At 44.3% G+C, this 14,491-nt stretch overlaps 1 protein-coding gene across 2 annotated transcripts in view; it reads left to right on the forward strand.

The window, feature by feature from the left end:
• Positions 1 to 7,507: 7,507 nt before the first annotated feature.
• Positions 7,508 to 14,491, forward strand: part of LOC107377596 (prospero homeobox protein 1) — a 31,092-nt gene continuing 24,108 nt past the window's right edge. Inside the window, exons 1-2 of one of the 2 annotated variants that reach the window (XM_015947302.3) lie at positions 7,508 to 8,594; positions 10,942 to 12,990. In XM_015947302.3, coding sequence (XP_015802788.3) covers positions 11,008 to 12,990 — 1,983 coding nt within the window. In that variant the 5' untranslated portion in view covers positions 7,508 to 8,594; positions 10,942 to 11,007. The other variant, XM_015947303.3, reaches the window with a different exon arrangement.

Consider the following 14,491-nt stretch of genomic DNA (forward strand, 5'->3'; position numbering starts at 1 on the left):
AGTGAAAAATGGAATATATACACATCTGTTTCCTGTCTCAAACAGTAAAAGATAATAAATAGCTTTCAGTTTGACAGATGAGTAATTTTCAATTAGCACACAACCAGGGAGAGATACACTCCTCGGTCTGGATGTCTGTGATTTCTATATGTGTGTGTGTGTTTGGAAGCCAATTATAACTCTTAGCCTCCTCCTGACCTCCCCTGAGGCGGCCGGTCTACTCTGATGTGAAAGGTCAGTGAGGTGTCAGCAGAGAAAGGCCGCTCTTCTGGATTAAACCTCCACGCTGCAGGTCAGAGGTCACGCAGACACACATGAAGGTGCCAACAGGTACAACAAGTGTGAAAATCCAGCCTACTGTTGCAAAACTTAAATATGCTAAAAGAAGCACTTTAAAGCTCTTTAAGCTTCAATGTCATATATGAGCAGACGTGAAGACTCAATAATTCATTTTAAATGCCCTTTAAATAAAGCTCTGTGTCAGATTACATATACATGCTCCTGTTAACAAGCGATTAGCCTATAAACTCATTAACCTGGGTTTTATTTGAAGCCCCCTGCCCACGTCCATCACAGCCCTAATGTGTTTTCCATCAGCGTTTTTTTTTCCTCCTCCTTTTTCAGATTTAATTTAGCCACACTTTGATTTTATGACTTGCCTCTGTTATTGTAGGATATCTTCTCCTTTCCTTGTAATTTTATTTTATGACATGGAGTGAGTGGAGTACAATGCTCCCCCTGGGGAGGACCACTTACGTCCACGCCGCCAACAAATATAATTACCGCTGATCAGAGGAGTGAAAACAGACCGCCGCTTACCTGCAGCAGCGCTTGGCTCCTTTTTTTATCCACATATCCAGACCGAGAGATATGGCTATGGAAATCTAGAGAGGTGATGAACTTACAGGGAGAGTCGATCTTAACTTTAGTATTCATTTATCTGTGTGTGTGTGTGTGTGTGTGTGTGTGTGTGTGTGTGTGTGTGTGTGTGTGTGTGTGTGTGTGTGTGTGTGTGTGTGTGTGTGTGTGTGTGTGTGTGTGTGTGTGTGTGTGTGTGTGTGTGTGTGTGTGTGTGTGTGTGTGTGTGTGTGTGAGAGAGGTAATACTTGTGCATACTTCGACAACTATTTAAAGCTGACGTATTATGATTTTTTTTCTTAAGTTAAAATGGTTTTATGGTCTATAAAAAACATGTTTATGAAGTTCTTTAGGGAAAAGTCTTCTCACATAAACCGATTTCAGCCGTTTTACTGTTTACATTTTCAGTACCTTCCAGAATGAGCCGTTTCAGGGCTCTGTAACTTTAAACTAGTTAGAGCTGGCCACGCCCACCCATACCCCTCTCAGGCTGCTATCATCTGAGAAGCTCCGTTTTATGGGAGGGTTTCAGAGTAGAGCCGTTACTCCTCCAGGTGAGAGGTGGTTCTATAATTTTCCCATTTGTGACATCACAAACGGAGACTTTTTGAAACAGCTTGTTTTAGGTAGCTAACTCTTAAAACCAAACGGTGACATAAAAAGAATGGATGGATTTTTTTTCATTAAGAGCATTTATGAAGGCAGCAGCGACCCACATTGCAGCACAAAAGTGTCGAGTTTAGCAGAATTTGGTCCTTATAACATCTGGAGTTATCCCTTCCAAGATGGCCACCACAGATCACTGACATTAGCAAATAGAGAATGGCTGTAACACTGCAGTGTTAATTTTAACAAGAAATTTTATTTTTGTTTTAGTTTTAGTCTTTTGACTAGAATCTTTTTATATTTAGTCAAAAATGAGTCATCCAATTTGTTTTAGTTTTAGTCTAGTTAACTGCTTTTGTCTTTTTGCATAATCGTGAATTTGGGATTTTTTAATGACTGCAGTCTTATTAGCTGGTTTGGTGTTGGTTTTGAGGACCAGCACAAAAATGAGACGGTACATTTCAAGCTGTTTACATCCTCATAAAATATAAAATAAATACATTTTAATTGACTAAAATTCTTCGGATGGAATAATATTTAACTTGTGTAAAGGAAATTTTAACTACACCTACTTGAAACTGTAACTAAATATGTAAAATTCACATTTCACCCTTTTGGATCAATTTAACTATATTTATAATAGTTTCTGTTACAATAATTATTGGAAAATACCTAAATGAACACTGATGGTTTGAAATTGTGCCTCTCAATATTAACACAATAACAAATCTGTATGTGCAGTAATATTTGTAAACATGACAGGAAATGGTAGGATTACGCTAATGATGCAGAGGGAAACTAAAGGTATGGATTGTTTTCAGGTGTGTTTATTGGAGTTATTATTAGACAGATTAATCAAGGTGGGACACCTAAACTTTTCTCCTCACTAAAACACCAAATACTGATCATACCGGCTGTAGTAGCCACGAAAATAAAAACGATTAGACAACAAGATGCACGTCATTCTGCTCCGTGGTTTGGTTCGTTGAGATCCCACCCTCCTCCTTGAACCGTCACCTTATCGTGGTGGAGGAGTTTGAGTGCCCTAATGATCCTAGGAGCTATGTTGTCTGGGGCACTTTGTGCCCCTGGTAGGGTCTCCCACGACAAATTGGTCTTAGGTGAAGGGTGAGACAAAGAATGGTTCAAAAGACCTTTCATGTAAGTAAATACAAAGAGTCTGAATACCCGGCCTGAAGGGTTACCGGGGTCCCACCCTGGAGCCAGGCCTGGGGTTGGAGCCCGTCAGCGAGCGCCTGGTGGCCAGGCTTTCGCCCATGGGGCCCGGCCAAGCCCAGCCCGAACCGGATACATGGTCTCATCCAACTGTGGACCCACCACCCGCAGGAGGAACATGAAGGGTCTGGTGCAATGTGGATCGGGTGGCAGACCAAGGCGGGAACCTTGGCGGTCCAATCCCCGGACAAGAAAACTGGCTTTTGGGACATGGAACGTCACCTCGCTGGCGGGGAAGGAGCAAGAGCTTGTGGCAGAGGTTAGATATAGTCGGACTCACCTCGACACATTGGCTCTGGAACCCAAGTCCTTGAGAGGGGTTGGACACTCTCCTTTGCTGGAGTTGCTCCGGGTGAGAGGCGGACGGCTGGGGTTGGCTTTTTGTCAGCCCCAAGTCTCTCTGCCTGTGTGTTGGGGTTTACCCCGGGGGACGAGAGGGTAGCTTCCCTGCGCCTTTGGGTCGGGGAACGGGTCCTGACTCTTGTTTGTGCTTATGAGCCAAATATCAGTTCAGAGTACCCACCCTTTCTGGAGTCCCTGGGACAAGTGCTAGATAGTGCTCCATCAAGGGACTCCATTGTCCTGCTGGGGGACTTCAATGCTCACGTGGGCAATGACAGCATGATCTGGAGGGGTGTGATTGGGAGGAATGGCCCGCCTGATCTGAACTCAAGTGGTGTTTCGTTATTGGACTTCTGTGCAAGCCGCAGTTTGGCCGTAACGAACACCATGTTCGAACATAAGGATGCCCATTGGTACACTTGGTACCAGGGCAGCCTTGGTTGCAGGTCGATGATAAGACTTTGTAGTCGTATCATCTGACCTGCGGCCGTATGTTTGAACAAAACTCAAATTGATGTGAAAACTTTGAATATTTGACCACAGCTGCTGTAAATATTGAGGAGGATTTGGGGCCAGTGAGAAGAACAAAGGAGCAGTTAAAAGGTCAAAATGTTGAGAAAAGTTACTGATTTCAGTTTAAATGTGTTATTCCCAGGGTGAAGTCAAAAGTATGTTGTTAGGAATAGCCAGAGGAAGTTAACCATAAGATCTTTAAAGAAGAAATCCAAAGTTTTTCTCAGAGAGCACCATCAAGAGGCGAAAAAACATATTGCACCTTTAAGCCACTCCCCCTATTCTGTGATTACTGCTGGAAGCAACGCCTCTCATTTGTCTATGTGCACCTCTAGCCAAACAAATAGTCAAAATGCATTCTTTTAATTCTCACGTGATGCTGTTGTTCTTTTTTTAAAGACTTACTCATCAATAGGAAATGTTGCCCACTGCATCCGTGCATCTGGTACTTCCATAAATGTGTGCATGTGTTCTGTCATTCACATTTATAAGTAAAATGTCTAACATGATTGGCTGATGCAGAGTGGTGCTCAATTCAAATAGCACAGGGCTCTGCAGGAAATGTGGATTTAAAAAAAATCATCCATAATTCCTAAAAATGCTAACTCTCTGGATTGCTGAAACCTTACTGTATTTTTCTTTTTTATGATTGTAACTGGAGATTATACATATGTTGTCACTAAACTAAGGTGGCTACCTAGGTAGTAGCATTCACACCAGAACTTCCTTAAATCCTTCAAAATAAGAGTCTCAAAATGCGCAGGGCCATTATAAACAAAATAACCATATTATGAGATTTCATGTCAATTTTTGTTCCTTCAGAGAGAGAGAGAGAGAGAGAGAGAGAGAGAGAGAGAGAGAGAGAGAGAGAGAGACCATGTGACGTCACCGCCAGAAGTACACGGCTAAAGTCCTTTCATGTTTACCAAGTAGCTAAAGTCCTTTGCTCCATGTTGACAGGTGAGAGTTCATACGAACAAAGCCCCCCCCCCCCCCCGAAGAAATTGTGTGTGTGTGTGTGTGTGTGTGTGTGTGTGTGTGTGTGTGTGTGTGTGTGTGTGTGTGTGTGTGTGTGTGTGTGTGTGTGTGTGTGTGTGTCAGACAGAAGGGGAGATAAACAGGGAGAGTTGCTGAAGGGGCTCTTTGACTTTGAGCGCACATAAGCCCTTATTTCATGGTGCCATTGTTTGTTTTAAGGACGTCAGGCTTAATACAGTTCCAGGCGATTTCCCAGCATGTCTGTCCGCCACGAGCACCTCCAAGGCGCAGCGTGTGTGTGCGCGATGTGCGCGTGCGTTGTCACGTGTAAGCGTGCCCTTCGTTCCAGTTGACTTTGACCTGACTCCTGTCACAGAAACTTGGATTATTTGTAAGACACCCTTAAAAACTGTTGTTTTTCCCCATAAATGTAAGTCTAAAACACTCAATAACGAACGGACTAATTAAATTACTGCATCCACATCCTTATCAGCCCCACCGCACACTGCTCGTTTAATTACCCATTATTTCCTGACAGGCTTTATTTTTTTATTTTTTCAAAACGAAATGTTAAAAACAATATTTTCTGCATCTATTTTAAAAGATAATTAGAAATTGAAATTATGTAAGCATGTCATATTTATGATCTAAATGTTTCCTGTAGTGGCTGATTGTCATTCATTAAGTTTGTTTTGATCTGCTCTCTCATTTCGTTGTTTGGTTAGATCTTACATGATGTTCTGCAGCATTCATGCAAACAGCGTATTTGAATATGAGTGTGTGTTCATTCAGTGGACTCCCATAAAACAGGCCACAGAGGATGACCCCCTCCGCTCTCCCCTCTCCACTCACACACCTTCACATCTTTTATTTCTCTCTTACATACACACCCGCGTGCGCTCACACACACACACACACACACACACACACACACACACACACACACACACACACACACACACATATGACCACCAAAATCACTACTTGTAGAGGGATGTGGGTCATGTGGATCCACAATCTGCCATCACAATAAACTATTTACAACCATGTTGTTGTATGCACCCAAACCAAACAGAAGTTTCTGTTTGATCCTCCTGCAGCACCCTCGTCCTCATCATGGATAGCTGAATACATTAAGTCCTGGACACGAGGTCCAACAAGGACTTCAGACTCCTACTCACTTATTACACTCAGATCCTCTCCTCCTCTCTGTCCTGTCTCCTAAACCTTTTTACTCAGGGACCCGGAGACCTCTCTGGAACAAAACAGCTTTTAGCGCTGGAGTGCGTGCGCGCGTGAGCGCGCGCGTGTGTGCCGCTCACTCGTTATCATTTCTCCGAAAACTGTCTTTCTGAAAAGAAATGGAGCTGTTGTAGGAGCTCATGAAGTCATTATCTGATTAAGATCGTTTTAGAACTGCTGTTGCTGTTCAAGAGACTCAGATTGTTGCATTTCCTGTCATTTCACTCGTAATATCAATAATAATAACGAGAAGAAGAAAAATTAAAGTAAGAATTGGTCTAGAGTAATTTAATTTTGATTGAGGGAAAAGTGCCCTTTTTTCCTGCGGCTTCCTCGCGCTCATCATCGCTCAGAATGTGATTTACAACAAGTTCATAACACCTCTGGGAAAATCCAGTTTCCACGGCCTTCCCTCGTCTGCGCGAGGACGCTGCTCTAATAAAAGTGTCACATTTAGCCATCAGCGCGCAATGGCACAGCGCATTCTCAGTGCGCAAAGGTGCGCTCAACCCAAACGAGGAGGGGAGGAGTTGGTGTTTGTTTGTGGTGGTGGTGGGGGGGGGGGGGGGGAGGGGGGGTGTTCGAAATAAATACACGGGCTATAATCCACCTGGTACAGACCGAGATAAGAGCTGCCATCACCCGTTTCCTCTCCACCTCACCGAGTCTTCCTTTTCCAAACACGCACTCCTTTAATCTTCCCGGCCTGTTTTTCCAGCCTGTGTGCGCACCGCGACGGCACCCTGGGGAGCCGAGGCCAAATCGAGCCACGGACCAGTTTAGGGGAACGTGCAGGAGGGGTGAAGGGGGGACACCTGCTTTGGAAAAGCCACTCCAGACACTAAAGTTTGCTGACTTCATTGCATTTCGTTTGTCCTATAAAAACACTTGCTTGCGGTATGGAAAAGAGACTCGCCTTTTCCTTTTTGGCACCTGACACAGTGGGGTTATGTGGAAAATGAGATTGCTGATTGAGTGCAGTAGAATTCTTTGTGCAGATATATTTTTAAGTACATTTTGGTTGTGAAAAAAAAAGAAACACAAGAACAAATAAACGGCAGATGAAAGAAAAAAATACATAAATGCCTTAAAAATACACGGAAATGTGCAGGTTTTATTGTTTAAAATAAAAATGTGTTTGATGCTTTGCACTTTTTTATGTGTGTGAACATTAAAGCGTGATCGTTGAGAGCGCATCAAGGCTAAAAACGGATCATTTCCATGCGTAAAAAATGCCTTTTTTAGTTAAGAAAAATCCTGAAATACCCCCACGTTCTGAAACCTGTGGGTAAAATCACCTGGCGTGCGTTTTAAGAGTTTAACTTGCCTAACAGCACAGCGCAAGCCGTGACAAAATTATAAGCATCTAAAATTAATAAAATAGACTAAAAATTCAAACTGTGGAGCGTGAAAGAAAATCTGGTCCAAAACGTCACTGTCTGCGTGTTTAGTGTTACAGGTGGAGAAGATGATAATCCATCGTTTGTAATTTAGTTAAAAAAATTGTTTTTATCAGTTTTACTAACCAAGACATTTGATGGCAATGCGTTATTTTACGCACATCAGGGAGGTTTCGGTGGCAAGAGGCTGCGGATCCCTGTTCACCTCTTCTATCCGCCTCTCTGGGATCATCTGAATTCCAAAGCTGCAAGCCCATGTGTTGCATTGCTTGTTCATTAATCAGTTTTTTTCCTTTCTTTCTTTTTTTTTTGTGTGCAACCAATGGGAAAACTGCGTGTAAAATATCTTCACATGCCACTCCGACTCTGGTCTGCTCGCTCCTTTGAGAATCACACTGCGTAAAGTAATGAATTTAGTACAAATTTTTACATCTGCAATAAATCAGGGAGAAATTCAAAAGTTGGTCTCAGTTAAAATGAAATTTAAAAAACTGACGTTTTACAAGTTTTAACATAAGAAATAAATTCAAAGCTGAAATTAAAAAGGTGTTCTTGTTGAATAATTTGCTTAGAAAGGTGTCCGAAAACTCTCTAGTTTAGATATTTTAACAGGTTCAGGTCATAACATGTATTATTATGTAAAAATATGTGTTTAAAATTCTCCTACTTTAATATTATTTACTTTTATCATTTACATTTCCAACACTTTAAAGCACATTTTCTGGAAGCAGACACTTTGGTGATTTATAAATAATAAAACACTTTTAATGATTGTCATCTAATAATGTTTAAATTAATATAATAACATCAAGTTGAAATGTTTTTGTCGCTGCGTAAATGTCAAAGTGTGTATCGATTCTTACTCGCTGATTTGGGAAGAAATAGGTTAGCAAGTGGGTATTTCCTTTTTTATCCTCCTCTCTCCCTCACTTCGCTTGCGCGATCAAGTCCCGTTCTCTGGTCAAGTTCAATGCGTTGTTCTCTGGCCCGCACGGACGCTTCTTATTGGTAGGTTGCGACAGTTACATCACGCCTGCCCATGACGCGCACGTCTTCCTGTTTCCTTCAGCCGCGTCTTAAAGTGAATCTTAGTGGCGGATGAGCGCTCCAGCATCCAGTCCTCTCCATCCAGTGCGCCTCAGAGACGCACACGCGCAGCCGCTCTCTCTCTCTCTCTCTTTCTCTCCCGTACTCTCTCTAGGTCTCTCGCTCTTTCGGTCCGCGGCAGAGGGAATTGAAGGAGAAACCGACGCGCCAGAGCTCATTTCATCTAGTTTTCTCTGTTTTTCGCCGCATTTCTTAAATTTAATTCCAGCTTTTTTTTCCTCCACGAGTTTTTGTTCCAGTATCTCCGCGCGTGCCCCCCTTTCATTGCGCGTTTTCTGACTTCAGGCTTGTCCCCCGCTCTCCGTCTAAAGGGTAAGTAACCTTGTCCTCGGATGCCTCCCTCTCTTGTTCCTGTTCTGCCTCGCCGGTGCAAGGTGGGCGGAAAATTAATAACCAAATCAAACATCGTTAACGGGGCGATTTCTCCCGGTGGTCGGCGGCTGCGGAGAGGATTTAGTCGCTGTGTTCGGTCCCAGCTGAACTTGGTGTGTGGTGAGTGAGCAGCCCGTGTTGTTGTGAGGATGATTTGCGAACGTTAGCCCAGCCTTCCTCATCAAAGCACAGATCAAGCTGATTTGCAACTGCAAAGTTTTAAAAGTCTGGTAGTAATAATAATAATATTCATAATTGAAAATCTTGTAAACTTTAGTTTGTAAACTTTAGATTTATTCTTTTTGGCTTTCTTTATATCATCTATGGGTCCAAAGACAAACTTTTATATCAAATAAACATATTATTTAGCTTCTGTTTTGTTTGTTTCTGTCTGTTTGTCTGGTTGTTTGCTTCAGCCAGTCCGTCCAAAGTCACCATCTACAGTCATGAACCCCAACTGTCACTCGCCTTTAAGTTAAACTCTTTCTTTATTCCGTTAAAAACGTGGATAAAGATTTTGATCTGATGTTATAAGATACAAAAAATTTCTAAAATAGATAAACAAATCAGATTTATATCAAGTTGTATTTGTTTTGTTTGCCCCTTGGTGGTTTTGGATGTTTTTTTTTTATCAGAATGAATCAGAAGAGTGAGGAGGCAGAGTGAGACAGGTGCAACATCAAAATAAAAACAGGTGCTGGTGACTATTTCAGGCTCTTTGTTAAGATCCTGACGCGATCGAGTCAAGTTTGTAAATCTGTGTAGATGCAACGCTTCTGGTCTGAACCCACAAGAGCTCATTAATCAAAGGGTTAATGGAGACTAAACGCTTTTATTACAGCAATTCTGGGATTTTATTTTGTCTTTGTTTAAAAAACGTGTCATTTCCTGAAAAGATTAGTTCAAGAAAATGTGTGTGTGTGTGTGTGTGTGTGTGTGTGTGTGTGTGTGTGTGTGTGTGTGTGTGTGTGTGTGTGTGTGTGTGTGTGTGTGTGTGTGTGTGTGAGAGAGAGAGAGGGAGTTAAGGTTCAGTCTTTTCATTGGAAATATTAAAATCAAACAATTCCTCTTAATTAAAGGTAGAAAGTGAGATTTCTCTGACTGATCCCTGAAATGTTGAGTTTATAGAAGGTCACAAATCTATATTTCACTTTTAAAGTGTGTATTTTTCCTTGTAAATGTACTCAAATGGGTTCAAATCTAAAGTAAAAACTGTCCTCTGGTTGCTCTGTCTGAGGCACGGCATCTTTAAACCGGCTGGAATGAGTAAAGAAACAAAGTAAAATCATCTCTGGATAAAATTCAGATATGTACAAACTTTCTTAATTTATTTGAAATGATTCCGATGATTTTTCTGCATTTGAGCATCTGCGCTGACGAAGACGCCGCTGCTTACACAGCACTATTGATGCAGACCTGTACTGACAAAACGTTTTGCTTTCAGAGGGGCATTAGAGGTTTTGTAAGAGCGCTTTAAGTTGCTCTTTGCCAGAGTTGACCCTCGTGACCTATTCATTTGAGCAGAATTAACTGCCCTTGCCAGATGAAAAGACAAACAAGAAACACAGAAGTGAGCTCACACTGGCACCAAAATCAATAGGTCTATTTTATGTTTCTCTTTTGGTGTCACTCTCCCCACTGAGTGAGAAATGATGGCCATATTGATCGGAGTAAACGGGGAATTTAAAAATGCACAATGGTTACGTTTAATTGAAATAATTTCAAATGTTTTATCCAACCTCGCTCACTTCTACAACAGGATTTGAGATGCTGTGTGTCGGCGTGTGTTAAACGTGCATTCCCTCCTCCTGTTCTGCCTTTTATGTTTATAACATGAACCCGATTTGATTCGTTTGATTCTGTCAGCTCCTTCCTCCTGTGAGGGCTCACGCTGCACAATCATGGAAATGAGGACAAGTGCTTAAGTAATTATCATAATTTTATGCAGCTTTGTGTTCCGTGGGAACTGGTTCAGTGTCGCACGGCATGTAACAGGGGACGGGGTAAAATGTAGGACTTTGCCCTGGAATGTCGAGCCAAGGCCTAAATCTGACCCAATCTCGACTGTTATCTCCCCCCCGTGTCGCTGATTCTTAAAGCCTCTCTAAATGAAATCATGGACATCCCCTCCTCCATTTGATACAGTCAGTAAAAAAAATCCTACATATCAGCTGATGCATTTGAGTTTTGGTTGTTTTTACTGTTTTGATTATCTGTTTCTGCATTTGAGACGATAGATGTCATTTTAGTGAGTTGTGCTGCTTTGTCTTTTTTCCCCCCTCCACAGACACACAGAGGCTTTGACCCTACAGGACTGGGTTTGTGGGATATGGCCCAATAGCTGCAACCCGTGATGCCGGACCATGACAGCGACTCCCTTCTGAACAGACAAACCAAGCGAAGACGCGTGGACATTGGTGTGAAAAGGACCGTCGGCAGCGCAGCGTCCGCAGCAGCAACCACTGATAGCATTGCTCGCACCAAAGCAGCCATTTTCTGTGCCATGAACTCTCTGAGCTCCCATTCTCATCACGGATCAGACAACGACTCCATGGAGTGCTCTGTAGTGCAGCCACATGGTGGGCCTGGCGTTGTGTCAGCCAGCGACAGCGAGTCCAAGTCAAATGTACTCCGAAAGCTACTGAAGAGAGCCAACTCATACGAGGACACCATGATGCCCTTCCCTGGCACCACCATTATCTCTCAGCTGCTCAAGAATAACATAGCTAAAAATGAGGGAGGACATGAGAGGGGAGAAAGAGTAGATAGGGGTGACAGAGGGGAAACAGGCTTCCCTGGATCAGGGTTCTCTAACGCAAGCTCAGATGTCCCGCAGGAGGATGCCTGCAGCAACTCCTCCCAGGACAGCACCCCACAAGAGTGCTTGTCACCATTTGGTCGCCCCCCTGGCATGGCAACCTTTGACATTGAGCGTCTCAACAATGAACACCTGCGTGCCAAGCGAGCCCGCGTTGAGAACATCATACGTGGCATGAGCCACTCACCGAGCGTGGTGGTGGCCGCTGCTTCCCGCCATGAGCGTGACCACGACATGGATGGAGAGCGGGACATGGATCTGGACTGCCCTCCTCTTCAGTCTCAGCAGCAGGCCCCCAGCAGCCCACGGGGAGGTGAGGTGTGCAGCAGCAGAGAGAACAAGCGTAAGCAGAGGCTGCCTCAGCAGCAGCAGCAGAGCTTCACTCAGCTGGTGTGTCAGAGAAAGGAGCAGAAGCAGGAAGAGCGGCGACAACTCAAGCTGCAGCTCGAGGACATGCAGAAGCAGCTACGGCAGCTGCAGGAGAAGTTCTTTCAGATCTACGACTCTACTGATGACTCAGAACACAACGACCTCCACAATGATATAGGAAACATGTCAGAGGACAGCCCGGTGAGGTCTGACAATGGTGGAGACGACCGAGGAGGAGATGACTTGCGCTCTGACAATGAGATGTCTGATCTGGATCCAGGCCATTTCCTGGACAGAGCCAGGGCTCTGCTTCAGGAGCAAGCCCTGCTGGCTGATGGAGAGAAGCCAAGAAGAGATGGGCTTGGCCGAAGCAAAGGGCAGAGTGGTCCAGGCTCCTCCATGCACGCTGAAGGTAAACAGCTCGCCGAAACCCTGAAGCAGGAACTCAACTCAGCGATGACACAGGTGGTGGACACGGTGGTTAAGGTATTCACTAAGCCTCCACGTCCTACTCCTCAGCAGGCCTTTCCTCCACTGTCATTACCCCCTGAACGATTTCCACCTGCTGTCAATGGAGACAACCCAAACTTCCACACCGCTAACCAGAGGCTGCAGTGCTTTGGCGATGTCATCATTCCCAATCCACTGGACTCCTTTGCTAGTATGCCAGGGATTCCAGGTGCCACCAATGACCAAACAGAGGCACTTCCTTTAGTAGTGAGGAAGACACCCAGCGACCACCACCACCACCACCACCACCAATCTTCAGCTGTGGGTGCCCATGGTAGTAATCACCACCCTGCCCTCCACCCGTCATCACTCTCTGCCTCCATGGGCTTCAGTCCTCCATCCTTTCGGCATCCCTTCCCACTGCCACTCATGGGCTACCCTTTCCAGCCTCCCCTTGGCGCACCCACAGGTGGTTACCCAGGGAAGGACCGTACTTCCCCAGACTCCATGGACCTGCCCCGGGAGACCACCAGTCTGAGGACCAAGATGGCATCAGGCCACCACCTGGGGCACCACCATCGCTCTTGTTCACCAGCACACCCTGGCAGCACAGCCGAGGGCCTCTCCTTGTCTCTGATCAAATCAGAGTGCAGTGATCTCCAGGACATGTCGGACATCTCACCTTACTCAGGAAGCAATGTATCCTTTACAACAAGTCCAAACAAGGCATGTGTTTTCATGGGTGTAAAAAACAGAGCTAAATGAATATTGATGGTTTAAACTTGCGTTGAACAGTTTAAACCCGTTTATACCAGAAAGACGTGCTCGCAGGTGCTTCTATACCCCTCAGAGACCCGTCTGAAACCGTGCATCTGAACCACAAAGAGCTAAACATCAAATCTTTTTGAATCTGTTTGAAACTAGCCTAAGAAACTGAGAAATTGTTGATGAATCACTTTTCCTCCCACTGCTGTTCCCTTATCCATTGTTGCGTTTATTTTTATACCCGTACCTCTTCCTGCTCAGAGCACCATCCAGTCCTTTCTTCCATCTCCATTCCTTTAAAAGCTTTCTTGTCGCATATCACTCGCTTGTAAAGACATTTACTCGTCCAGGTTTTATTTATTTTTACTAAAACTTGAAAGGATAAGGAGAAAGATGACATCTTGACCATGTTGTATAGCCTGCATTGCAGTTTAACCCCAGGTTGCCCCCGTGGACGAAGAGGGCATGCCCTACGGGAGGCTCATTCTGAATCCCCCATGGATCCAGGACTAATAGCTGAAACAGCTTCTCCGTTTCCCTCCTTAAGCATTCAGCACCCTCCACGCCTTATGAAAGTTTGATTTGTGTCACAGCGGTTGCCCGGCGAAGGCTTTGTCTTTGGTTCATTAACATTAATTACGCACTTAAGAAATTAATCTTACATCTTTGTACTTGTGCTCATGTTGGTTATCGAACTCCTTCTTGTTGCTTTAGTGTGCACCTGAGCGTCTGGTCTTCTTTGTGGGTCTTTGGTGGGGAGTGTGTGTGTGTGTGTGTGTGTGTGTGTGTGTGTGTGTGTGTGTGTGTGTGTGTGTGTGTGTGTGTGTGTGTGTGTGTGTCACAAAAGGTTTGCCTGAGGACTTGGGGAAAGATGTATATTTATGATTGCTTGTGTTCCTCTTATCATCCATCGCTGTTGTAAAAAGCCCACAATCATTGTTGTTTCTTCTCTCTCTCTCTCTCTCTCCCTCTCTCTCTCTCTCTCTCTCTCTCTCTCTCTCGCTCTCTCTCTCTCGCTCTCTCTCTCTTTCTCTTTTTTCATTTCATAAAGATCTGTCAACAGCCCGGGGGGCCCTTCGGCTGTTGCTTGGCAGCCAAATACTTCTTTTTTTGTTTTCCCTCCCTGCCAACCCCACCTCCTCCTCTCCGTCTTTTCTTTGAAGCGGACGTTAACAGGTGTTTGCAGCGAGCTGTTTATCTTTCATTACCTCGCCTTGTCTTGTCTTCTGACCCAAGGGTGAACGCTTTCCAGAGATCCATAATCCTTTGCTTCTACGGGCTCCCGATGGAGGGATGAAAAGAGAAAATGGAGATGGAAACATGCAGAGACTGAGAAAAAGTGAGGGGGGAAAAAACAATCAAACAATAACCACATATGCCAGATGCTGTGACTTTCATTGTAGCATTTATTAGCAGATTCACTCACCCAAATAGA

Source organism: Nothobranchius furzeri, chromosome 2 (assembly GCF_043380555.1).
Source record: "Nothobranchius furzeri strain GRZ-AD chromosome 2, NfurGRZ-RIMD1, whole genome shotgun sequence".
Taxonomy (NCBI): domain Eukaryota; kingdom Metazoa; phylum Chordata; class Actinopteri; order Cyprinodontiformes; family Nothobranchiidae; genus Nothobranchius; species Nothobranchius furzeri.